At 45.4% G+C, this 25,394-nt stretch overlaps 1 protein-coding gene across 1 annotated transcript in view; it reads right to left on the bottom strand.

Moving 5' to 3' along the window:
* Positions 1-343: 343 nt before the first annotated feature.
* The window catches only part of LOC140198344 (uncharacterized), a 92,728-nt gene continuing 67,677 nt past the window's right edge, over positions 344-25,394 (bottom strand). Inside the window, 1 exon segment of the mRNA XM_072259444.1 lies at positions 344-9,039. Within this exon segment, the coding sequence (XP_072115545.1) occupies positions 6,690-9,039 (2,350 nt within the window). The 3' untranslated portion in view covers positions 344-6,689.

The raw sequence follows: 25,394 nt of genomic DNA on the forward strand, positions 1-25,394 counted from the left end.
GGTCACAGTTTGAGGATAAAGCAGAAGCCTTTTAGGACCGAGATTAGGAAAAACTTCTTCACACAGAGAGTGGTGAATCTGTGGAATTCTCTGCCACAGGAAACAGTTGAGGCCAGTCCAGTGGCTATATTTAAGAGGGAGTTAGATATGGCCCTTGTGGCTAAAGGGATCAGGGGGGTATGGAGGGAAGGCTGGTACAGGGTTCTGAGTTGGATGATCAGCCATGATCATAATGAACGGCGGTGCAGGCTCGAAAGGCCAAATGACACACTCCTACACCCAGTTTCTACATTCTATGTTTCTATGTTAGATTAGATTAGATTATGAGGACATGCAGTCCTCTTTTATTGTCATTTAGTAATGCATGCATTAAGAAATGATACGATGTTTTTCCAGAATGATATCACGGAAACACATGACAAACCGACTTAAAAACTAACAAAAACCACATGATTATAAAATATCGTTACAACAGTGCAAAACAATACCGTAATTTGATAAAGAACAGACCATAGCACGGTAAAAATCTCAAAGTCTCTCGAAAGTCCCATCATCTCACTCAGGCGGTAAACCTCCAGCGCTGCCAACTTGCCAATGCAGCATCCCGGAAGCATCCAACCACAGCCTGACTCCGAGTCCATCCGAAGACTCCGAGTCCATCCGTAAACTCCGAGCCTCCGACCAGCTCTTCGACACTGAGCACCGAGCACTATCTCTGCCGAGCGCTTCCACCTTGGCCCCAGCAACAAGCAATAGGCAAAGCCGAGGATTTGGGGCCTTCGTCTCCGGAGATTCTCAATCGCACAGTAGCAGTGGCAGTGAAGCAGGCATTTGAGAAGTTACTTCAGGTGTTCCTCCGTGCCTGTCACAGCTGTCTCCATCAAATCCGGATTGTGCACGGCCCCCTAGTTACACATAATCGATATCATTGGGAACGGCCGCACACGCTGCATCGTGCCGCCATCTTCTCCTCCCCACCATTAAGGTGGCAATATTAATGTGCAGAGAAAATTACGACTGAGAAGGTGCTCAAGAAGCTTAATAGTCTGAAGGTGGATAAATCTCCCGGGCCTGATGGAATGCACCCTCGAGTTCTGAAGGAAATAGCTGGAGAGATTGCGGAGGCTTTAACAACAATCTTTCAAGAATCGACAGATTCTCGTATTATATTGGATGACTGGAAAATTGCAAATGTTACTCCGCTAGTAAGAAGGGTGGGAGGAGCAGAAAGGAAACGATAGACCTGTTAGCCTGACATCAGTGGTTGGGAAGTTTTTGGGTTCGATTGTTCGGGACGAGTTTACGGAGTACTGGGAGGCACATGAGAATGTAGACCAAAGCCAACATGGTTTCCTAAAAGAAAAATGCTGCCTGACTAACCTACTGCAATTCTTTGAGGAAATTACAAGCAGGATAGACAAAGGAGATGCTGTAGATATGGTGTACTTGGAATTTCAGTGGGCCTTTGACAACGTACTGTACAGCATGATAAGAGCCCGTGGAATTACCGATTCCATGATGCTGGAGAAATTGTAATGGGAGATAAGGAGATGGCAGAAGAACTGAACGAGTATTTTGCATTATTCTTCACTGAGGAAGACATCAGCAGAATACCAGACACTCAAGGGTGGCAGGGAAGAGAAGTGTGCGCAGTCATAATTACGACAGAGAAAGTACTCAGGAAGCTGAATAGTCTAAAGGTAGATAAATCTCCTGTACCAGATGGAATTCGCCCTCGTGTTCTGAAGGAAGTTGCTGCGGAGATTGCGGAGGCATTAGCGATGATCTTTCAAAAGTCGATGGATTCTGGCATGGTTCCGGAGGACTGGAAGATTGCAAATGTCACTCTGCTATTTTAGAAGGGGGCAAGGAAGCAAAAAGGAAATTATAGACCTGTTAGCCTGACATCGGTGATTGGGAAGTTGTTGGAGTCGATTGTCAAGGATGAGGTTACAGAGTACCTGGAGGCATATAACAAGATAGGCAGAACTCAGCATGGTTTCTTTAAAGGAAAGTCCTGCCTGCCAAACCTATTCCAATTTTTTTGAGAAAATTACAAGTAGGCTAGACTAGTGAGACGCAGTGGATGTTGTATATTTGGGTTTTCAGAAAGCCTTTGACAAGGTGCCACAGATAAGGCTGCTTAACAAGATAAGACCCCATGGAATTACGGGAAAGTTACATACGTGGATAGGGCATTGGGTGATAGGCAGGAAGCAGAGAGTGGGAATAAAGGGATCCTATTCTGGTTGGCTGCTGGTTACCAGTGGTGTTCCACAGGGATCAGTGTTGGGGCCGCTTCTTTTTAAGTTATACATCAACGATTTAGATTATGGAATAGATGGCTTTGTTTGCTGATGATTCGAAGATAGGTGGAAGGGCCAGTAGTGCTGAGGAATCAGAGAGTCTGCAGAGAGACTTGGACAGATTGGAAGAATGGGCAAAGAAGTGGCAAATGAAATACAATGTTGGAAAGTATATGGTTCTGCACTTTGGCAGAAGAAATAAACAGGCAGACTACTATTTAAATGGGAGAGAATTCAAAGTTCTGAGATGCAACGGGACTTGGGAGTCCTCGTGCAGGATACCCTTAAGGTTAACCTCCAGGTTGAGTCGGTGGTGAGGAAGGCGAATGCAATGTTGGCATTCAGTTCTAGGGGAATAGAGTATAGGAGCAGGGATGTGATGTTGGGGCTCGAAAAGGCGTTGGTAAGACCTCACTTGGAGTACTGTGGGCAGTTTTGGTCTCCTTATTTAAGAAAGGATGTGCTGACGTTGGAGAGGATACAGAGAAGATTAACTAGAATGATTCCGAGAATGAGTTTAACATATGAGGAACGTTTGTCCACTCTTAGACTGTATTCCCTGGAGTTTAGAAGAATGAGGTGGGACGTCATAGAAACATTTCGAATGTTGAAAGGCATGGTCAGAGTGGATGTGGCAAAGTTGTTTCCCATGATGGGGCAGTCTAGTACGAGAGGGCATGACTTAAGGATTGAAGGGCACCCATTCAGAACAGAGATGTGAAGAAATTTTTTTTAGCCACAGGGTGGTGAATCTATGGAATTTGTTGCCACAGGCGGCAGTGGAGGCCAAGTCATTGGGTGTATTTGAGGCAGAGATTGATAGGTATCTGAGTAGCCAGGGCATCAAAGGTTATGGTGAGAAGGTGGGGAAGATGGACTAAATGGGAGAATGGATCAGCTCATGCTAAAATGGCAGCGCAGACTTAATGGGCCGAATGGCCAACTTCTGCTCCTTTGTCTTATGGAATTAAAGGAAACTAGAGGGCTTGTCTACTGAGTCCTTATGGGTGGAGCTGAGAAACAGGAAAGGTATGGCCACATTAGTGGGATTGTATTACAGACCACCCAATAGTCAACGAGACTTGGAAGAGCAAATCTGCAGAGAGATAGCAGGCAACTGCAGGAAACATAAAGTTGTGGTGGTAGGGGATTTTAATTTTCCATACATTGATTGGGACTCCCATACTGTTAGGGGTCTTGATGGTTTAGAGTTTGTAAAATGTGTTCAGGAAAGTTTTCTAAATCAATATATAGAGGGACCAACTAGAGGGGATGCAATATTGCATCTCCTGTTAGGAAACGAATTAGGGCAAATGACAGAAGTCTGTGTAGGGAGCACTTTGGTTACAGTGATCATAACACCATTAGTTTCAATTTGATCATGGACAAGGATAGATCTGGTCCTAGGGTTGAGGTTCTGAACTGGAAGAAGGCTAAATTTGAAGAAATGAGAAAGGATCTAATAACCGTGGATTGGGACAGGTTGTTCTCTGGCAAAGACGAGATTGGTAGGTGGGAAGCCTTCAAAGGGGAAATTTTGAGAGTGCAGAGTTTGTATGTTCCTGTCAGGATTAAAGGCAAATTGAATAGGAATAAGGAACCTTGGTTCTCAAGGGATATTGCAACTCTGATAAAGAAGAAGAGGGAGTTGTATGAAATGTATAAAAAAACAGGGGGTAAATCAGGTGCTAAGAAAGAAATCAGGAGGGCTAAAAGAAGACATGAGGTTGCCTTGGCAGTCAAAGTGAAGGATAATCCAAAGAGCTTTTACAAGTATATTAAGAGCAAAAGGATTGTAAGGGATAAAGTTGGTCCTCTTGAAGATCAGAGTGGTCGGCTTTGTGCGGAACCAAAGGAAATGGGAGAGATCGTAAATAGGTTTTTTGCGTCTGTATTTACTAAGGAAGCTGGCATGAAATCTATGGAATTGATTAGTTATTTGTCATCTATATCAATGATCTGGATGATAATGTGGTAAATTGGATCAGCAAGTTTGCTGATGATACAAAGATTGGAGGTGTAGTAGACAGTGAGGAAGGCTTTCAGAGCCTGCAGAGAGACTTGGGCCAGCTGGAAAAATGGGCTGAAAATTGGCAGATGGAGTTTAATACTGACAAGTGTGAGGTATTGCACGTTGGAAGGACAAACCAACGTAGAACATACAGGGTTAATGGTAAGGCACTGAGGAGTGCAGTGGAACAGAGGGATCTGGGAATATAGATACAAAATTCCCTGAAAGTGTCGTCACAGGTAGATAGGGTCGTAAAGAGAGCTTTTGGTACATTGGCCTTTATTAATCGAAGTATTGAGTATAAGAGCTGGAATGTTATGATGAGGTTGTATAAGGCATTAGTGAGGCCCAATCTGGAGTATTGTGTTCAGTTTTGGTCACCAAATTACAGGAAGGATATAAATAAGGTTGAAAGAGTGCAGAGAAGGTTTACAAGGATGTTGCCGGGACTTGAGAAACTCAGTTACAGAGTAAGGTTGAATAGGTTAGGACTTTATTCCCTGGAGCATAGAAGAATGAGGGGAGATTTGATAGGGGTATATAAAATTATGATGGGTATAGATAGAGTGAATGCAAGCAGGCTTTTTCCACTGAGGCAAGGGGAGAAAAAAACCAGAGGACATGGGTTAAGGGTGAGGGGGGAAACGTTTAAAGGGAACATTAGGAAGGGCTTCTTCACACAGAGAGTGGTGGGAGTATGGAATGAGCTGCCAGACGAGGTGGTAAATGCGGGTTCTTTTTTAACATTTAAGAATAAATTGGACAGATACATGGATGGGAGGTGTATGGAGGGATATGGTCCATGTGCAGGTCAGTGGGACTAGGCAGAAAATGGTTCGGTACAGCCAAGAAGGGCCAAAAGGCCTGTTTCTGTGCTATAGTTTCTATGGTTCTATGGGACATTCTTGATGGAAGGTGAAGTGGGCAGACATCTCTCTCTCTCTCACACACACACACAAACACATGCAGAGGAATGTGTGGGCGGGGGAGTGAGAAGGGAAAAGAGGAATGAGATGGGGCTCCTTCATAAAGTCGCAGAGTCAGCCTACCCTCCCCCTCTGGAATTCGTTCCATTCCCGACCCCAGGCTGGGGGTGAGCATTGAGTTGCCTTGCCAACAAGGAAATGAATTGTTCAATAGCACCTGGTTAACACACTTTGATGATAAACTTACGTTGAACTTGTACATTGAAATGTATTGTTTGTGAAACATGTACTGATGCAAAATGGACAGATACATGGATGGGAGGTGTATGGAGGGATATGGTCCATGTGCAGGTCAGTGGGACTAGGCAGAAAATGGTTCGGTACAGCCAAGAAGGGCCAAAGGGCCTGTTTCTGTGCTGTAGTTTCTATGGTTTCTATGGAAAGTTACTAGCATGGGTGGAGCATTGGCTGATCAACAGAAAACAGAGTGGGAATAATGGGATCCTATTCTGGCTAGCTGCCAGAGTTCCACAGTGGTCGGTGTTTGGACCACTGCTTTTTCTGCTGTCTGTCAATGATTTCAACTATGGGATTAATAGATTTGTAGCTAAATTTGTCGATGATACAAAATCTGTGGAGGAGCGGGTAGTGCTGAGGAAACAGAGAGCTTGCAGAGAAATTTAGATAGTTTAGGGGAATGGACAAAGAACTAAACAATGAAATACAATGTTGGAAAGTGTATGGTCCTGCACTTTGGTGGAAGAAATAAACAGACAGACGATTATTTATATTGGGAGAGAATTCAAAATGCGGAGGTGCAAAGGAACTTGGGAGACCTTGTGCAGGATACCTTAAAGGTTAACCTCCAGGTTGAGTCGGTCGGTGGTGAAGAAGGTGAATGTAATGGTGGCATTCATTTCTAGAGGTATAGAATATAAGAGCAGGGATGTGATGTTGAGGCTCTATACGGCACTCATGAGACCACACTTGGAATATTGTGTGCAGTTCTGGGCTCCTTATTCTAGAAAGGATCTACTGACATTGGAGAAGGTTCAGAGAAGATTCACAAAAATGATTCCAGGAAAGGGTTACTGTATGAGAAGCGTAAGACCATAAGACAAAGAAGCAGAAGTAGACCATTCGGCCCATCAAGTCTGCTCCGCCATTTTATCATGAGCTGATCCATTTTCCTATTTAGTCCCACTCCCCTGCCTTCTCACCATAACCTTTGATGCCCTGGCTTGCCTGCAGAAGGCAGAGGGTGGTGGTGGAGGGAGTACATTCAGATTGGAGGATTGTGACTACTGGTGTCCCACAAGGATCTGTTCTGGGACCTGTACTTTTCGTGATTTTTATTAACGACCTGGATGTGGGGGTAGAAGGGTGGGTTGGCAAGTTTGCAGACGACACAAATGTTGGTGGTGTTGTAGATAGTGTAGAGAATTGTCAAAGATTACAGAGAGACATTGATAGAATGCAGAAGTGGGCTGAGAAGTGGTAGATGGAGTTCAACCCTGAGAAGTGTGAGGTGGTACACTTTGGAAGGACAAACTCCAAGGCAGAGTACAAAATAAATGGCAGGATACTTGGTAGTGTGGAGAAGCAGAGGGATCTCGGGGTACATGCCCACAGATCCCTGAAAGTTGCCTCACAGGTGGATAGGGCCCCCTTCCCACATTCTAAGCAGCTGAATGATTTCACCCCAGTGTGAATTTGCTGGTGTCTCAAAAGCTGAGATAAACTCATGAATCATTTCCCACATTCAGAGCAAGTGAACGGCTTCTCCCCAGTGTGAACCAACTGGTGTGTCAGTAGTGCAAAACGCCGAATGAATCCTTTTGCACAGTCTGAGCAGTTGAATGTCCTCTCCGCAGTGTGCACAAACTAATGTTCTTTCAGATGAACTGAATAGCTGAACCCCTTTCCACATTCTGAACAGCTGAATGGTTTCTACCCAGTGTGAATTTGCTGGTGTCTCAAGAGCTGAGATGAACGAATGAATCCTTTCCCACATTCAGAGCAGCTGAACGGCCTCTCCCCAGTGTGGACTCGCTGATGTAACTTCAGTTCAGATGACCAAGCAAATACCTTCCCACATTTAGAGCAAGTGAACGGTTTCTCCCCAGTGTGGACTCGCTGATGTAGCTTCAGATGAGATGAATCAGTAAATCCCTTCCCACATTCAGAGCATGTGAATGGCTTCTCCCCAGTGTGAACTCGCTGGTGTCTCTGTAGGTTGGACGAGTGAGTAAATCTCTTTCCACAGTTTGAGCAAGTGAACGGCTTCTCCCCAGTGTGAACTCGCTGATGTGACTTCAGGTCAGATGTCCGAGCAAATACCTTCCCACATTCAGAGCAGGTGAACGGCTTCTCCCCAGTGTGAACTCGCTGATGCTCCTTCAGTTTAGCTGACTTGGTGAATCGCTTCCCACATTCAGAGCAGGTGAATGGCTTCTCCCCAGTGTGGACTCGCTGATGTAACATCAGTTCAGATGACTGGATGAATCCTTTCCCACATTCAGAGCATGTGAATGGCTTCTCCCCAGTGTGAACTCGCTGGTGTCTCTGTAGGTTGGATGATTGAGTGAATCCCTTCCCACATTCAGAGCAGGTGAATGGCCTCTCCCCAGTGTGAACTCGCTGATGTAACTTCAGGTCAGATGACCGAGCAAATAACTTCCCACATTCAGAGCAAGTGAATGGCTTCTCCCCAGTGTGGACTCGCTGATGTATCTTCAGTTCAGATGACCGAGAAAATACCTTCCCACATTCAGAGCAAGTGAACGGCTTCTCCCCAGTGTGAACTTGATGATGTAACTTCAGTTCAGATGACCGAGCAAATCCCTTCCCACATTCAGAGCAACTGAACGGCTTCTCCCCAGTGTGGACTCGCTGATGCTCCTTCAGTTTAGCTGACTGGGTGAATCCTTTCCCACATTCAGAGCAGGTGAACGGCTTCTCCCCAGTGTGAACTCGCTGGTGACTCTGTAGGTTGGACAACTGGGTGAAACCCTTCCCACATTCAGAGCATGTGAATGGCTTCTCCCCAGTGTGAACTCGCTGGTGACTCTGTAGGTTGGACAACTGAGTGAACCCCTTCCCACAGTGTGAGCAGGTGAACGGCTTCTTCCCAGTGTGAACTCGCTGATGCAACTTCAGTCGAGATGACACAGCGAATCCTTTCCCACATTCAGAGCAAGTGAACGGCATCTCCCCAGTATGAACTCGCTGATGTAACTTCAGTTCAGATGACTGGGCAAATCCCTTCCCACAGGCAGAGCAAGTGAACGGCTTCTCACCAGTGTGAACTCGCTGGTGTGTCAGTAGGTTGGACGATTGAGTGAATCCCTTCCCACATTCTGAGCAGATGAACGGCTTCTCTCCAGTGTGAATTTGCTGGTGTCTCAAGAGCAGAGATGAACGAATAAATCCTTTCCCACATTCAGAGCAGCTGAACGGCTTCTCCCCAGTGTGAACTCGCTGATGTAACTTCAGTTGAGATGACCGAGCAAATACCTTCCCACATTCAGAGCAAGTGAACGGCTTCTCCCCGGTGTGGACTCGCTGATGTAACTTCAGTTGAGATGACCGAGCAAATACCTTCCCACATTCAGAGCAAGTGATTGGCTTCTCCCTGGTGTGAACTCGCTGATGCTCCTTCAGTTGAGATGAATGGGTGAATCCCTTCCCACATTCAGAGCACGTGAATGGCTTCTCCCCGGTGTGAACTCGCTGGTGTCTCTGTAGGTTAGACGAGTGATTGAATCGCTTTCCACAGTCTGAGCAAGTGAACGGCCTCTCCCCAGTGTGAACTAACTGATGTTGTAGCAGGTGATTTGACTGAGTGAATCCCTTCCCACAGTCTGAGCAGGTGAACAGTATCTTTTCAGTGTGAGCTCGCTGGTGTTCATTCAGCTGAGATGATTGAGTGAACCCTTTCCCACATTCAGAGCAGGTGAATGGCATCTCCCCGGTGTGAACTCGCTGGTGTCACTGTGGTGTGGTTGAGTGTGTGAATGCCTTCCCACCGTCCGAGCAGGTCAATGTCCCCTCACTGGTGAATTTTCTGATATACCATTACCATCGATAACAGAATGGCTTCCCGCTTACAGAACAGGTGGAGCATCTCACTATGGTGTGAATTTGCTGATGTATCTTCAGATTGGATGACTGAGTGGTTCCCCTCCCTCACACAGAGTGGGTGAATGGCCTCTCCCCACTGTGAACTCACTGGTCTGTCTGCAGGTAGCCTGTGAGTGAATCTCTTCCCACACTGAGAGAAGGAGAATGATATCTCACTACGATCAATTCTCTGGCAATTCAGAAAGTCAGATGTTTGAATCCCTTGTACAATCAATGCAGTTGAAGAACTGATCTCCAGTAAACAAATGCTGGTGTGTTCTCAGCTTCCGGTTCCAGTGGATTTCACAGAGTTAAAACAGAAAACTTCATTTCAGAGACAGAACGCATCACCAGCTGGGATGTGATCTGGGATCATCTTCATCTCCAAGGATCGACAACAGATGTGTTGGTGTAGCATAAGAAAATCTTTGGTCACTCCTTAAATATCCAGAGTCAGCAAAACTGATGTGTTGTTGTGTCTGAGATTCCCATGCACAAGTGTTCAGCCATTTCAAACCTGTAAAAATATTTGCAAAAGACATCAATGGGTGAAGGACAATATTTCAGGAGAGATTTTAGTCTGTGGTGAGAACATAAGATCATAAGAAATAGGAGCAGGAGTCAGCCATCTGGCCCGTCGAGCCTGCTCCACCATTGAATAAGATCATGGCTGATCTGGCCATGGACTCATCGCCACCTACCTGCCTTTTCCCCATAACACTTAATTCCCCAACTATGCCAAAATCTATCCAATCTTTTCTCAAATTTATTTACTGACGTAGCCTCCACTCCTTCATTGGGCAGAGAAATCCACAGATTCACCACCCTCTGGGAAAGGCAGTTCCTCCTCATCTCCATCTCAATTTCCCCTGAATCTGTCCTTTGTTATTCAAATAACAAGCCATGGGTGACAAAGGACATTAAGGACATCCTGAACGCTAAAAAGAGGGCTTTTAGAGATGGAAATAGGGAGGAGCTGAGGGCAATACAGAGGGACCTGAAAGCCAAGATCAGGGAGGCTAAAGACAGGTACAGGAAGAAGCTTGAGTGGAAACTCCAGCAGAACAACATGAGAGAGGTCTGGAGGGGGATGAGGACCATCACTGGGTTCCGGCAAACTAGCAACAGAGGAGCTGAAGGCAGTGTGGACAGGGCCATTGAACTTAACCTGTTCTTTAACAGATTTGACATTGTGACCCCTGCCCATCCCCCACATGAGCCATCTGTTGTCGGCCCCCAACCAACACATATTCCACTCTCCCCTCCTACCCCTCCTCACACTCCCTCACCCTGCTCTCATGACTATACCTCTTCCCCACACAAAACCACCACGGTGGGCTTCACAGCTGAAGAGGTGAGAAGACAGCTGAAACGTCTCAACCCAAGCAAGGCTGCAGGACCGGATGGTGTCGGTACCAGGGTGCTCAAAGCCTGTGCCCCTCAGCTATGTGGAGTACTTCGCCATGTATTCAATCTCAGCCTGAGGCTCCGGAGGATTCCTGTACTGTGGAAGACGTCCTGCCTCGTCCCTGTACCGAAGACGCCGCACCCCAGCGACCTCAATAACTACAGACCGCTGGCATTGACCTCCCACATCATGAAGACCCTGGAGTGACATGTTCTGGAGCTGCTCCGGCCTACGGTCAGGCCACACTTAGATCCCCTCCAGTTCGCCTACCAGCCCCGACTAGGAGTTGAGGATGCCATCGTTTACCTGCTGAACCCTGTCTGGACAAGCCAGCGAGCACTGTGAGGGTCATGTTTTTTGACTTCTCCAGTGCGTTCAACACCATCTGCCCTGCTCTGCTGGGGGAGAAGCTGACAGCAAAGCAGGTGGATGCTTTCCTGGTGTCATGGATTCTTGATTACCTGTCTGGCAGACCACAGTACGTGTGCTTGCAACACTGTGTGTCCGACAGAGTGATCAGCAGCACTGGGGCTCCACAGGGGACTGTCTTGTCTCCCTTTCTCTTCACCATTTACACCTCGGACTTCAACTACTGCACAGAGTCTTGTCATCTTCAGAAGTTTTCAGATGACTCTGCCATAGTTGGATGCATCAGCAAGGGAGATGAGGGTGAGTACAGGGCTACAGTAGGAAACTTTGTAACATCGTGTGAGCAGAATTATCTGCAGCTTAATGTGAAAAAGACTAAGCAGCTGGTGGTAGACCTGAGGAGAGCTAAGGTACCGGTGACCCCTGTTTCCATCCAGGGGGTCAGTGTGGACATAGTGGAGGATTACAAGTACCTGGGGATACAAATTAACAATAAACTGGACTGGTCAAAGAACACGGAGGCTGACTACAAGAAGGGTCAGAGCCATCTCTATTTCTTAAGGAGACTGAGGTCCTTTAACATCTGCCGTACGATGCTGAGGATGTTCTACGAGTCTGTGGTGGCCAGTGCTATCATGTTTGCTGTTGTGTGCTGGGGCAGCAGGCTGAGGGTAGCAGGCACCAACAGAATCAACAAACTCATTCGTAAGGCCAATGATGTTGTGGGGATAGAACTGGACTCTCTCACCGTGTCTGAAAAGAGGATGCTGTCTAAGTTGCATGCCATCTTGGACAATGTCTCCCATCCACTACGTAATGGACTGGTTGGGCACAGGAGTACATTCAGCAGGAGACTCATTCCACCGAGATGCAACACAGAACGTCATAGGAAGTCATTCCTGCCTGTGGCCATCAAACTTTACAACTCCTCCCTTGGAGGGTCAGACACCCTGAGCCAATAGGCTGGTCCTGGACTTATTTCATAATTTACTGGCATAATTTACATATTATTATTTAACTATTTATGGTTTTATTACTATTTATTATTTATGGTGCAACTGTAACAAAAACCAATTTCCCCCGGGATCAATAAAGTATGACTATGACCACTATCTTGAGGCAATGTCCTCTACTTCTAGCAACACACATCAAAGTTGCTGGTGAACGCAGCAGGCCAGGCAGCATCTCTAAGAAGAGGTACAATCGACGTTTCAGGCCGAGACCCTTTGTCAGGACTAACTGAGGGAAGAGTTAGTAAGAGATTTGAAAGTGGGAGGGGGAGGGGGAGATCCAAAATGATAGGAGAAGACAGGAGGGGGAGGGATGGAGCCAGGAGCTGGACAGGTGATTGGCAAAAGGGATATGAGAGGATCATGGGACAGGAGGTCCGGGGAGAAAGACAAGGGGGGGGTGAACTAGAGGATCGGCAAGGGGTATAGTCAGTGGGACAGAGGGAGAAAAAGGAGAGTGAGAGAAAGAATGTGTGTTTAAAAATAAATAACAGATGAGGTACGAGGGGGAGGTGGGGCATTAGCGGAAGTTAGAGAAGTCAATGATCATGCCATCAGGTTGGAGGCTGCCCAGACGGAATATAAGGTGTGGTTCCTCCAACCTGAGTGTGGCTTCATCTTTACAGTAGAGGAGGCCGTGGATAGACATGTCAGAATGGGAATGGGATGTGGAATTAAAATGTGTGGTCACTGGGAGATCCTGCTTTCTCTGGCGGACAGAGCGTAGGTGTTCAGCAAAGCGATCTCCCAGTCTGCGTCGGGTCTCGCCAATATATAGAAGGCCACATCGGGAGCACCGGACGCAGTATATCACTCCAGCCGACTCACAGGTAAAGTGTCGCCTCACCTGGAAGGACTGTCTGGGGCCCTGAATGGTGGTAAGGGAGGAAGTGTAAGGGCATGTGTAGCACTTGTTCCGCTTACAAGGATAAGTGCCAGGAGGGAGATCAGTGGGGAGGGATGGGGGGGAACGAATGGACAAGGGAGTTGCCTAGGGAGCGATCCCTGCGGAAAGGAGGGGGGGGGGGGAGGGAAAGATGTGCTTAGTGATGGGATCCCATTGGAGGTGGCGGAAGTTACGGAGAATAATATGTTGGACCCAGGGGCTGGTGGGGTGGTAGGTGAGGACCAGGGGAACCCTATTCCTAGTGGGGTGGCGGGAGGATGGAGTGAGAGCAGATGTGCGTGAAATGGGGAAGATGCGTTTGAGAGCAGAGTTGATGGTGGAGGAAGGGAAGCCCTTTTCTTTAAAAAAGGAGGACATCTCCCTCATCCTGGAATGAAAAGCCTCATCCTGAGAGCAGATGCGGCGGAGGCGGAGGTCCTGAGAGCAGATGCGGTGGAGACGGAGGTCCTGAGAGCAGATGCGGCGGAGACGGAGGTTCTAGCCTCATCTACCAGTGGAAACAACTTTCCTGCCTCTATCTTATCTCTTCCTTTCATAATTTTACATGTTTCTAGATGATCTCCTCTGAATGTGAGCTCTGGCATCACAATTTTACCAATTTCAGCTCAAGGTGGGGGTACTCAACCTGAGGTATACCCCAGGCTACTGTGGGAAGTGAGGGAGGAAATTGCTGAGCCTCTGGCGATGATCTTTGCACATCAATAGGGAGAGGAAAAGTACCAGAGGATTAAAAGACATTGATGCCTTTTCAAGAAAGGGAGTAGAGATAAGACAGGAAATTACAGAGCAGTTGTTTTCACTTCAGCGGACGGCAAGTTGTTGGAGAAGCTCCTGAGAGGCAGGATTTATGAGCATTTGGAGAAGCATAACCAGATGTGGGATAGTCAGCAGATCATGCCTTACGAACCTGATTGAAATCTTTGAGGATGTAACCAAACACACTGATGAATGTAGAGTAGTGGTTGCCAACCTTTTTAAGCCCAAGATCCCCTACCTCGGCCTTAGTGAAAGGCAAGATCAACATACTAAATTGTTTAGAGAAAAAACAGCTCATATTGTACTTCCAACTTGAGGCCATTTATTTTGGCTAATGGTACTTGAATTACATAAACTGCTTTTGTCAAACTTTCAAATTAATTCAACTAAGAAAACACAAAAACTAGCATATCAAACAGGTGTCCTTAAGAATATTACAATACTTCATACCTTTAAATCTAAGTTTCATTATTTAATTTTATTTCAACACGAAAAATAAATGAATAGAAATTGGCTGTTCCCCTCAGTGTGATGACTGGGGCTGAATACTTTCTGCTAGTTCCCTGAAATTTGGGTCATAACTTCTGTGAGGGAACCCAGGAGTGCCCCTATTAACTGTTCGGAGAGAAACATTTATCATTGATGGCTTGTTTGGAAAGGAGAGAGAGACAGAGTTATTTATCACCGATGTGTTGCTTTTGAAAAGACAGAGAGAGAGAGAGAGAGACAAAGATCAACGGTTGGACTGTCACTTTAAGGCATTGGAAGTAACTTTGGATTTCTACTGAGTTGAGCTGGAGACAGCACCGAGCAGCTCATAAGTTACAATGGTAACCGAAGGCGGTATTATTTAATGGACACTCGATGTTATGATTTTCGGCAAGTTGTTGATATTACTTCCAAGGACAGGTTGTCTGCTTGTGCATTTCTTCACAGACAAAGGAAGGAGGGACTCTTTGAATGACAGGTGATGCTCAGCACAGAGAAATAAATGGGAGGTCAGATGATACAGACCTCAGACACATGATCTGGATACTGAATGAGCATTGTTGTGCCCACAGAGAAAGTGGGTTTTGGAGGATCGATCAGGTGGATCGATCCAAATTGCTATTCCAGCGTGAAGAAGGGGTTGACTGGTGGGGAGTTGTCTATGTGTCCACCCTTGCCGGGGTGATAGCTCCACCACAGAAGACCAGTCCCCCTAGTTAAAGTCACAGTTGGTGACGTGTAAAGGATTTCGGAGGACGAGGAGAAGATCGACGGCATCAAGTCACCTGAGGACTCAGTTCACTCTCTCTCTCTCCCCGTCATTACTCAACTAAATACCACGAATTGAACTGAAATGAACTTTATTCAACATCGTAAGACAGTATCTTTTTACCCCTAGACTTAAAGAAGCTTGGTTTTTCATACATATATATTCCACACTTACTTTTATATATAATCATTGCTAACTTGTGTGATTTATCTTCATTTATACTACTGTATTGCGTAGTTACTAATAAATATTATTAGTTTATAGCAATACTAGACTCCAAAGTGTTTTCCATCTCTGCTGGTTCTTTATTCCCATCACGGGGTACGTGACACTACAGACAGCCAGTCTGAAACAGTCTGTGAGGTGTCTAGTAAGACAGCTCCTGCACTTAGATTAAATAATTTTCATCTGTGAATATGCAATTTCACACAGATAAATTGACCCGAAGTAGGCACTGACTTTTAGTGCTCATTTGGTGAGATGAGGAAACTTCTCCCTGCTGACAAACCCCAAAGAGTCACCGTCCCTTCATCGATGTCATTTTGCAAATCAATTGTTTCAATTTCAATATCACTTGGCACACCAAATACTTGCTGGAATTTGGCTGCTATCTGTTCTATATTCAGTGCCAGTTCTTGTTTCAGTCGAAGCAAGCAGCTGAGAAGGAGTGAAGAAATCGGGTCGAAAAAGTCGTTTTTTTTTAAACACTGCTCGGGGAGAAGGGTCTGCACTGCGCAGGCGCGTGACGTAGCGCGCCAAGGTTTAAAAAGCAGACTACCATATACAGCGGCCATCATTGTAGCAGCCATCGTCGGAGTGGACTGAGTCAGAGTGGGACGGCTTTGGCTCAAACAGGCTTCAGCGAGAACAGGCAGAGGCCAGGGTAGGTTCCGGTAAGTTTTTTGTCCAGATTGTTTAGTGCAGTGAGAATGCCAGGCAGGATGTTGGAATGCTCCTCTTGCAGGATGTGGGAAGTCAGGGAGCCCTCCGGTGTCCCTGACAACGACACCTGCAAGAAGTGCATCCAGCTGCAGCTCCTGACAAACCACGTTAGGGAACTGGAGCAGGAGCTGGATGACCTGTGGATCATTCGGGAGAATGAGGAGATTATAGATCGTAGCTACATGGAGGTAGTTACACCAAAGGAGCAGAGGACAGGAAATTGGGTCACTGTCAGGCGAGGGAAGAGGAAAGGGCAGGCAGAGCAGGGTTCCCCTGTGGCCATTCCCCTCAACAACAAGTATACCGCATTGGATACTGTTGGGGGGGGATGACTTACCTGGGACTAGCTGCAGTAGCCGGATCTCTGGCACTGAGTCTGGCTCTGCAGTGCAGAAGGGAGGGGGGAAAAAGAGGAGAGCAGTAGTGATAGGGGACTCGATAGTTAGAGGCGCAGATAGAAGGTTCTGTGGTCGTGACAGAGAATCCAGGATGGTTTGTTGCCTCCCAGGTGCCAGGGTCAAGGATGTCTCTGATCGATTGCATGACACTCTGAAGTGGGAGGGTGACCAGCCAGATGTCGTGGTGCACATCGGTACCAATGACATAGCAAGGAAGAGTGAAGAGGTCCTGGACAGTGAGTATAGAGAGCTTGGTAGGAAGTTGAAAAGCAGGACCTCAAGGGTGGTAATCTCAGGATTGCTACCTGTGCTACGTGCCAGTGATTGTAGGAATAGGATGCTCTGCAGAAGGAACAAGTGGCTGAGGAACTGGTGTAGGGGGCAGGGTTTCAGATTTCAGGATCATTGGGACCTCTTCTGGGGCAGGTGGGACCTGTACAAGAGAGACGGGTTACACTTGAACCACAGGGGGACCAATATCCTTTCAGGGAGGTTTGTTAGTGCTATTGGGGAGGCTTTAAACTAGATTTGCAGGGGGATGGGAACCAGAGTGCCAGAGCTGACAGTGTGGCTGGGGTGAAAATAAATGATGTTGAAAGTTTAAGCAAATCCGCTGATAGAAAAGTTGTGAGTGGTGGTAAAAATCTTCTGAGGTGTCTATATTTCAATGCTAGGAGTATTGCGGGGAAGGCGATTGAGTTGAGGGTGTGGATTGACACGTGGAATTATGTCGTCGTAGCAGTTAGTGAAACTTGGCTACAGGAGGGGCAGGACTGACAGCTTAATATTCCAGGGTTCCGATGTTTCAGATGTGATCGAGGCAGAGGAATGAAAGGTGGGGGAGTAGCATTGCTTGTTAGGGAAAATATTACAGCAGTGCTCAGGCAGGATAGATTAGAGGGCTTGTCTACTGAGTCCTTATGGGTGGAGCTGAGAAACAGGAAAGGTATGGCCACATTAGTGGGATTGTATTACGGACCACCCAATAGTCAACGAGACTTGGAAGAGCAAATCTGCAGAGAGATAGCAGGCAACTGCAGGAAACATAAAGTTGTGGTGGTAGGGGATTTTAATTTTCCATACATTGATTGGGACTCCCATACTGTTAGGGGTCTAGATGGTTTAGAGTTTGTAAAATGTGTTCAGGAAAGTTTTCTAAATCAATATACAGAGGGACCAACTAGAGGGGATGCAATATTGGATCTCCTGTTAGGAAACGAATTAGGGCAAGTGACAGAAGTCTGTGTAGGGGAGCACTTTGGTTCCAGTGATCATAACACCATTAGTTTCAATTTGATCATGGACAAGGATAGATCTGGTCCTAGGGTTGAGGTTCTGAACTGGAAGAAGGCCAAATTTGAAGAAATGAGAAAGGATCTAAAAAGCGTGGATTGGGACAGGTTGTTCTCTGGCAAAGACGTGATTGGTAGGTGGGAAGCCTTCAAAGGGGAAATTTTGAGAGTGCAGAGTTTGTATGTTCCTGTCAGGATTAAAGGCAAATTGAATAGGAATAAGGAACCTTGGTTCTCAAGGGATATTGCAACTCTGATAAAGAAGAAGAGGGAGTTGTAGGAAATGTATAGGAAACAGGGGGTAAATCAGGTGCTTGAGGAGTATAAGAAGTGCATGAAAATACTTAAGAAAGAAATCAGGAGGGCTAAAAGAAGACATGAGGTTGCCTTGGCAGTCAAAGTGAAGGATAATCCAAAGAGTTTTTACAAGTATATTAAGAGCAAAAGGATTGTAAGGGATAAAATTGGTCCTCTTGAAGATCAGAGTGGTCGGCTTTGTGCGGAACCAAAGGAAATGGGGGAGATCTTAAATAGGTTTTTTGCGTCTGTATTTACTAAGGAAGCTGGCATGAAATCTATGGAATTGAGGGAATCAAGTAGTGAGACCATGGAAACTGTACAGATTGAAAAGGAGCAGGTGCTTGCTGTCTTGAGGAAAATTAAAGTGGATAAATCCCCAGGACTTGACAGGCGGTTCCCTCGGACCTTGAAGGAGACTAGTGTTGAAATTGCGGGGGCCCTGGCAGAAATATTTAAAATGTCGCTGTCTACGGGTGAAGTGCCAGAGGATTGGAGAGTGGCTCATGTTGTTCCGTTGTTTAAAAAAGGATCGAAAAGTAATCCGGGAAATTATAGGCCGGTGAGTTTAACGTCAGTAGTAGGTAAGTTATTGGAGGGAGTACTGAGGGACAGAATCTACAAGCATTTGGATAGACAGAGGCTTATTAGGGAGAGTCAACATGGCTTTGTGCTTGGTAGGTCATGTTTGACCAATCTGTTGGAGTTTTTCGAGGAGGTTACCAGGAAAGTGGATGAAGGGAAGGCAGTGGATATTGTCTACATGGACTTCAGTAAGGCCTTTGACAAGGTCCCGCATGGGAGGTTAGTTAGGAAAATTCAGTCGCTAGGTATACATGGAGAGGTGGTCAATTGGATTAGACATTGGCTCGATGGAAGAAGCCAGAGAGTGGTGGTAGAGAATTGCTTCTCTGAGTGGAGGCCTGTGACTAGTGGTGTGCCACAGGGATCAGTGCTGGGTCCATTGTTATTTGTCATCTATATCAATGATCTGATGATAATGTGGTAAATTGGATCAGCAAGTTTGCTGATGATACAAAGATTGGAGGTGTAGTAGACAGTGAGGAAGGTTTTCAGAGTTTGCAGAGGGACTTGGACCAGCTGGAAAAATGGGCTGAAAATTGGCAGATGGAGTTTAATACTGACAAGTGTGAGGTATTGCACGTTGGAAGGACAAACCAAGGTAGAACATACAGGGTTAATGGTAGGGCACTGAGGAGTGCAGTGGAACAGAGGGATCTGGGAATACAGATACAAAATTCCCTGAAAGTGTCGTCACAGGTAGATGGGGTCGTAAAGAGAGCTTTTGGTACATTGGCCTTTATTAATCGAAGTATTGAGTATAAGAGCTGGAATGTTATGATGAGGTTGTATAAGGCATTGGTGAGGCCCAATCTGGAGTATTGTGTTCAGTTTTGGTCACCAAATTACAGGAAGGATATAAATAAGGTTGAAAGAGTGCAGAGAAGGTTTACAAGGATGTTGCCGGGACTTGAGAAACTCAGTTACAGAGAAAGGTTGAATACGTTAGGACTTTATTCCCTGGAGCGTAGAAGAATGAGGGGAGATTTGATGAAGTATATAAAATTATGATGGGAATAGATAGAGTGAATGCAAGCAGGCTTTTTCCACTGAGGCAAGGGAAGAAAAAAACCAGAGGAGATGGGTTAAGGGTGAGGGGAGAAAAGTTTAAAGGGAACATTAGGGGGGGCTTCTTCACACAGAGAGTGGTGGGAGGATGGAATGAGCTGCCAGACGAGGTGGTAAATGCGGGTTCTTTTTTAACATTTAAGAATAAATTGGACAGGTACATGGATGGGAGGTGTATGGAGGGATATGGTCCGTGTGCAGGTCAGTGGAACTAGGCAGAAAATGGTTCGGCACAGCCAAGAAGGGCCAAAGGGCCTGTTTCTGTGCTGTAGTTTCTATGGTTCTATATCAATTGGCAGAAATGGGTTTGAAATAAATGCAGAGATATCTTTCATGACGTTTAACTCCTCAAAACATCGATCGAACTCTATTGCCAGTTTGTCTAGGTAAGCACACTACTGCTCAGGGAGAAAAGCATTGGTTTCCTTGATGGCCTGTAACATAACAAGTTGGGAAAATGTGTAAGCCTCCCATTCTTTAAATTTGAAATCCAAATACCGAGCTTGGCCTTAATCGCATTAACTGTGCTGATCATGTGGTTTTTTATCATGTTGGTTTTTTGAACCAACATGTCGAGGAACCAACTAGAGAGCAGGCTACTCTAGACTGGGTATTGAGCAATGAGGAAGGGTTAATTAGCAATCTTGTCGTGAGAGGTCTCTTGGGTAAGAGTGACCATAATATAGTGGAATTCTTCATCAAGATGGAGAGTGACATAGTTAATTCAGAAACAAAAGTTCTGAACTTAAAGAAGGGTAACTTTGAAGGTATGAGACATGAATTAGCTAAGATAGACTGGCAAATGACACTTAAAGGGTTGACGGTGGATATGCAATGGCAAGCATTTAAAGATCGCATGGATGAACTATAACAATTGTTCATCCCAGTTTGGCAAAAGAATAAATCAAGGAAGGTAGTGCACCCGTGGCTGACAAGGGAAATTAGGGATAGTATCAATTCCAAAGAAAAAGCATACAAATTAGCCAGAAAAAGTGGCACACCTGAGGACTGGGAGAAATTCAGAGTCCAGCAGAGGAGAACAAAGGGCTTAATTAGGAAGGGGAAAAAAGATTATGAGAGAAAACTGGCAGGGAACATAAAAACTGACTGTAAAAGCTTTTATAGATATGTGAAAAGAAAAACGTTGGTTAAGACAAATATAGGTCCCCTTTTTAAAAAAGGAGGGAGAGAGAAACCAGGGAATTATAGACCGGTTAGACTAACATCGGTGGTGGGGAAAATGCTAGAGTCAGTTATCAAAGTTGCGATAACAGCACATTTGGAAAGCAGTGAAATCATTGGATAAAGTCAGCATGGATTTGTGAAAGGAAAATCATGTCTGACGAATCTCATAGAATTTTTTGAGGATGTAATTAGTAGAGTGGATGGGGAGAACCAGTGGATGTGGTATATTTGGATTTTCAAAAGGCTTTTGACAAGGTCCCACACAGGAGATTTCTGTGCAAACTTAAAGCAGACAGTATTGGGGGTAAGGTATTGATGTGAATAGAGAATTGGTTGGCAAACAGGAAACAAAGTGTGGGAATAAACGGGACCTTTTCAGAATGGCAGGCAGTGACTAGTGGGGTATCGCAAGGCTCCGAGCTGGGACCCCAGTTGTTTACAATATATAATAATGACTTGGATGAGGGAATTAAATGCAGCATCTCCAAGTTTGCGGATGACACGAAGCTGGGCGGCAGTGTTAGCTGTGAGGAGGATGCTAAGAGGATGCAGGGTGACTTGGATAGGTTAGGTGAGTGGGAAAATTCATGGCAGATGCAATTTAATGTGGATAAATGTGAGGTTATCCACTTTGGTGGCAAAAACAGGAAAACAGATTATTATCTGAATGGTGGCCGATTAGGAAAAGGGGAGGTGCAACGAGACCTGGGTGTCATTATACACCAGTCATTGAAAGTGGGCATGCAGGTACAGCAGGCGGTGAAAAAGGGGAATGGTATGCTGGCATTCATAGCAAGAGGATTCGAGTACAGGAGCAGGGAGGTACTACTGCAGTTGTACAAGGCCTTGGTGAAACCACACCTGGAGTATTGTGTGCAGTTTTGGTCCCCTAATCTGAGGAAAGACATCCTTGCCATAGAGGGAGTACAAAGGTGGTTCACCAGATTGATTCCTGGGATGGCAGGACTTTCATATGAAGAAAGACTGGATCAACTAGGCTTATACTCGTTGAAATTTCAATGATTGAGGGGGGGATCTTATTGAAATGTATAAAATCCTAAAGGGATTGGACAGGCTAGATGCAGGAAGATTGTTCCCGAAGTTGGGGAAGTCCAGAACGAGGGGTCACAGTTTGAGGATAAAGGGGAAGCCTTTTAGGACTGAGATTACGAAAAACTTCCTCACACAGAGAGTGGTGAATCTGTGGAATTCTCTGCCACAGGAAACAGTTGAGGCCAGTTCATTGGCTATATTTAAGAGGGAGTTAGATATGGCCCTTGTGGCTAAAGGGATCAGGGGGTATGGGGGGAAGGCTGGTACAGGGTTCTGAGTTGGATGATCAGCCATGATCATACTGAATGGCGGTGCAGGTTCGAAGGGCCGAATGGCCTACTCCTGCACCTATTTTCTATGTTTCTATGATCCTTATTTTTGAGCAGCATGTTTTGTGAAAAATGATTGCTGGGCCTTCAACCCTGAGTTCAGCTCCTCAACTTTCCTGGCACAGATGCGCTCTTTGTGGGGGGTAGGTGTCTTTAAATTTCTGGTGGTTGGTGTTGTGGTGCCGCTCCAGATTCCCTCTTTTAGTCAGTACATGTGTTTGGTGGCACAACATACATACACACTTGTCTTTCTCTAAGGTAAACAGAAATTCCTCTTCCCATTCTGAATGGAATTTGTATGTTTTTGCCTTCTTTCGTGGAGCCTCCGCCATGCTAGCGAGCTTGCAGGATATCACCAGCGAGTGCCGTATACTGATGTTTGCGACAGTCTGTACTCTTATCTAATCTAATTGGTCACTTTGATGCAGCACAAGCTACGCTGAAAAAAGTACAACAGCTAAATGAAAAGAGAGAGAGAGGCGCTAACTTTTCAGTAAAAACTAAAATTAATGCTAATTACTAGCACACTATCTGAAATGCCAAACATGTATTCACGCTATCAAAGGCAAAAAATTTGAAAGAGAGCAGTACAACTGATCAAGCTTTTGCATAACTGATGTGATATAAATAGCAGCATAACAGAGTCAAAACCGATTAAAGTTGATCAAATTTCAGTTAAGTCATGAATGCAGAAGTGAGTCATTTTTACCCACGCGTGTTGTATTCTTTTGCCAATGGACAGTTTGCCCGTTTGTTCGTTTATGTTTAAGATAAACAAAGCTCTCCCATGCTCCATGGAATTTGACAGACAGTGGCACATCTGACACAAAACGCTGGGCAGCGGAAAAAGGTAAAACACAATAACCAGGGAAAGCAACTAAGTGTCGGTTGAAAATGACTCACATATGCACTCTTGGGGTAAAATCTGCTTCTGCATCGAAAGGTTTATCAGGCATAATGTATTTGTGTATTTATTTTTCTTTTTTTTTCGGGATCTAATGGGAAAGTCTCAAAGATCAACTAGTCGATCAGGATCGATTTGTTGGCGACCACTAATGCAGAGCATTGGATGTAGTGTACATGGCTTTCAGTAAGAATTCTGATAAAATTCCTCATGCGAGGCTCATTCAGAAAGTAATGAGGCCAGTATCCAAGTTGACCTTGCTTTGTGGATCCAGAATTGGCTTGCCCACAGAAGCCAAAAGGTGGTTGGAGATGGTTTGTAAATTGCATGGAGGACGGTGACCAGTGGTGTTCTGCAGGGATGTGTTCTGAGACTCCTCTTTGTGATTTTTATAAATGATCTTGACGAGGAAGTAGAAGGGTGGGTTAGTAAGTTTGCTGATGACACAAAAGTTGAGGGTGTGGTGAACAGGCTGGACAGTTGTCCAGAGGTTACAGCAGGACATCGATAGGATACAGAACTGGCAGATGAAGTTCAACCCAGATAAGTGTGCTGTGGTTTATTTCCGTACATCAAATTTGAAGACAGAATACAATATTATGTTAGGACACTTGGCAGTGTGGACGATCAACGAGATCTTGGGGTCCATGTCAATTTGACACTCAAAGCTGCAGTGCTGATGGGCAATGGTGTTAAGAAGGCCTTCATCAACCATGGAACTGAGCTCAAGATCGGTGAGGTAATGTTACAGTTATATAAAACCTTATTTATACCCCACTTAGAGGATTGTGTTCAGTTACCTCTTTACAGGAAGGATGGGGATACTATAGAAAGACTGCAGAGATTTACAAGGATGTTGCATGGATTGGAGAACATGCCTTATGAGAATAGGTTGAGTGAACTTTGAAGATGAGAGGTGACCTGACAGATGTGTATAAGATGATGAAAGGCATTGATCATGAAGATAGCCAGAGGCTTTTTCCTAGGGCTGAAATGGCAAACACGAGGGGCATAGTTTTAAGGTGCTTGGAAGGGTCAAAGGGGATGTCAGAGGTAGGTTTTTCACACAGACAGTAGTAGGTGCACGGAATGCACTGCCAGCGATGATGGTAGAGGCAGATACCATACAGTCTCTCAGATATGTACATGGAGCTTAGAAAAACAGAGTGCAATGCGGTTGGGAAATCGGAGGCAGTTTCTAGAATAGGTTACCTGGACGGCACAACACTGTGGGCCGAAGGGCCTGTAATATATTGCAGATTTTTGTTTTGCTATGCACTCAGCTTCTAACAAGGCACGGATCAGACATTCTGATTGACCATCAAATTCTCTGACTGTATTCCTCTCTGTATGAGAATGGGCTATTTCTGACTTCAAACAACCTGTGACTTGGCTCAATTTGTCCTTTGGTATTATTTCAAGTTCTGGTCATGTTCCACAACACTACAAAGGGCACTTTCCTGGAGATTTACTAATCACTCGGATACCCTCCCACCAGCTGACTGACAGAGAGGAACCCATCGATGGTAATGCCAATGAATATAAAGTGGAGGGCAGTGGTTATTCTCATTGGAGTGCGGCACTTTTGTGATGTGAAAGCCACAAGTCACTTGTCATCGAGGCAAAGGTGTTTTGTATCGTTATTTACCCAGAGAGAAGTAAACCTGACAGAAGGTTTTATTTCCATAGAAAAAAACAATAGAAAAACTACAGCACAGAAACAGGCCTTTTGGCCCTTCCTGGCTGTGCATTCAGGAGTACATTCAGCCAGAGACGCATTCCACCAAGATGCAAGACTGAGCGTCATAGGAACTCATTCCTATGACTTTACAACTCCTCCCTTGGAGGGTCAGACACCCTCAGCCAAAAGGCTGGTCCTGGACTTATTTCCTGGCATAATTTACATATTATTATTTAATTATTTATAGTTTTATATTGCTATATCTATACTCTATTCTTGGTTGGTGCAACTATAACGAAACCCAATTTCCCTTGGGATCAATAAAGTATGAATATGACTATGACTATTTTCTGCCTAGTCCCACTGACCTGTACACGGACCATATCCCTCCATACACCTCCCATCCATGTATCTGTCCAATTTATTCTTAAATATTAAAAAAGAACCCGCATTTACCATCATGTCTGGCAGCTCATTCCACACTCCCACCACTCTCCATGTGAACAGCCTCCCCTAATATTCCCTTTAAACTTTTCCCCCTTCACCCTTAACCCATGTCCTCTGGTTTTTTTCTCCCCTTGCCTCAGTGG

The sequence above is a fragment of the Mobula birostris genome, chromosome 5, assembly GCF_030028105.1.
Source record: "Mobula birostris isolate sMobBir1 chromosome 5, sMobBir1.hap1, whole genome shotgun sequence".
Classification (NCBI taxonomy): Eukaryota; Metazoa; Chordata; class Chondrichthyes; order Myliobatiformes; family Myliobatidae; genus Mobula; species Mobula birostris.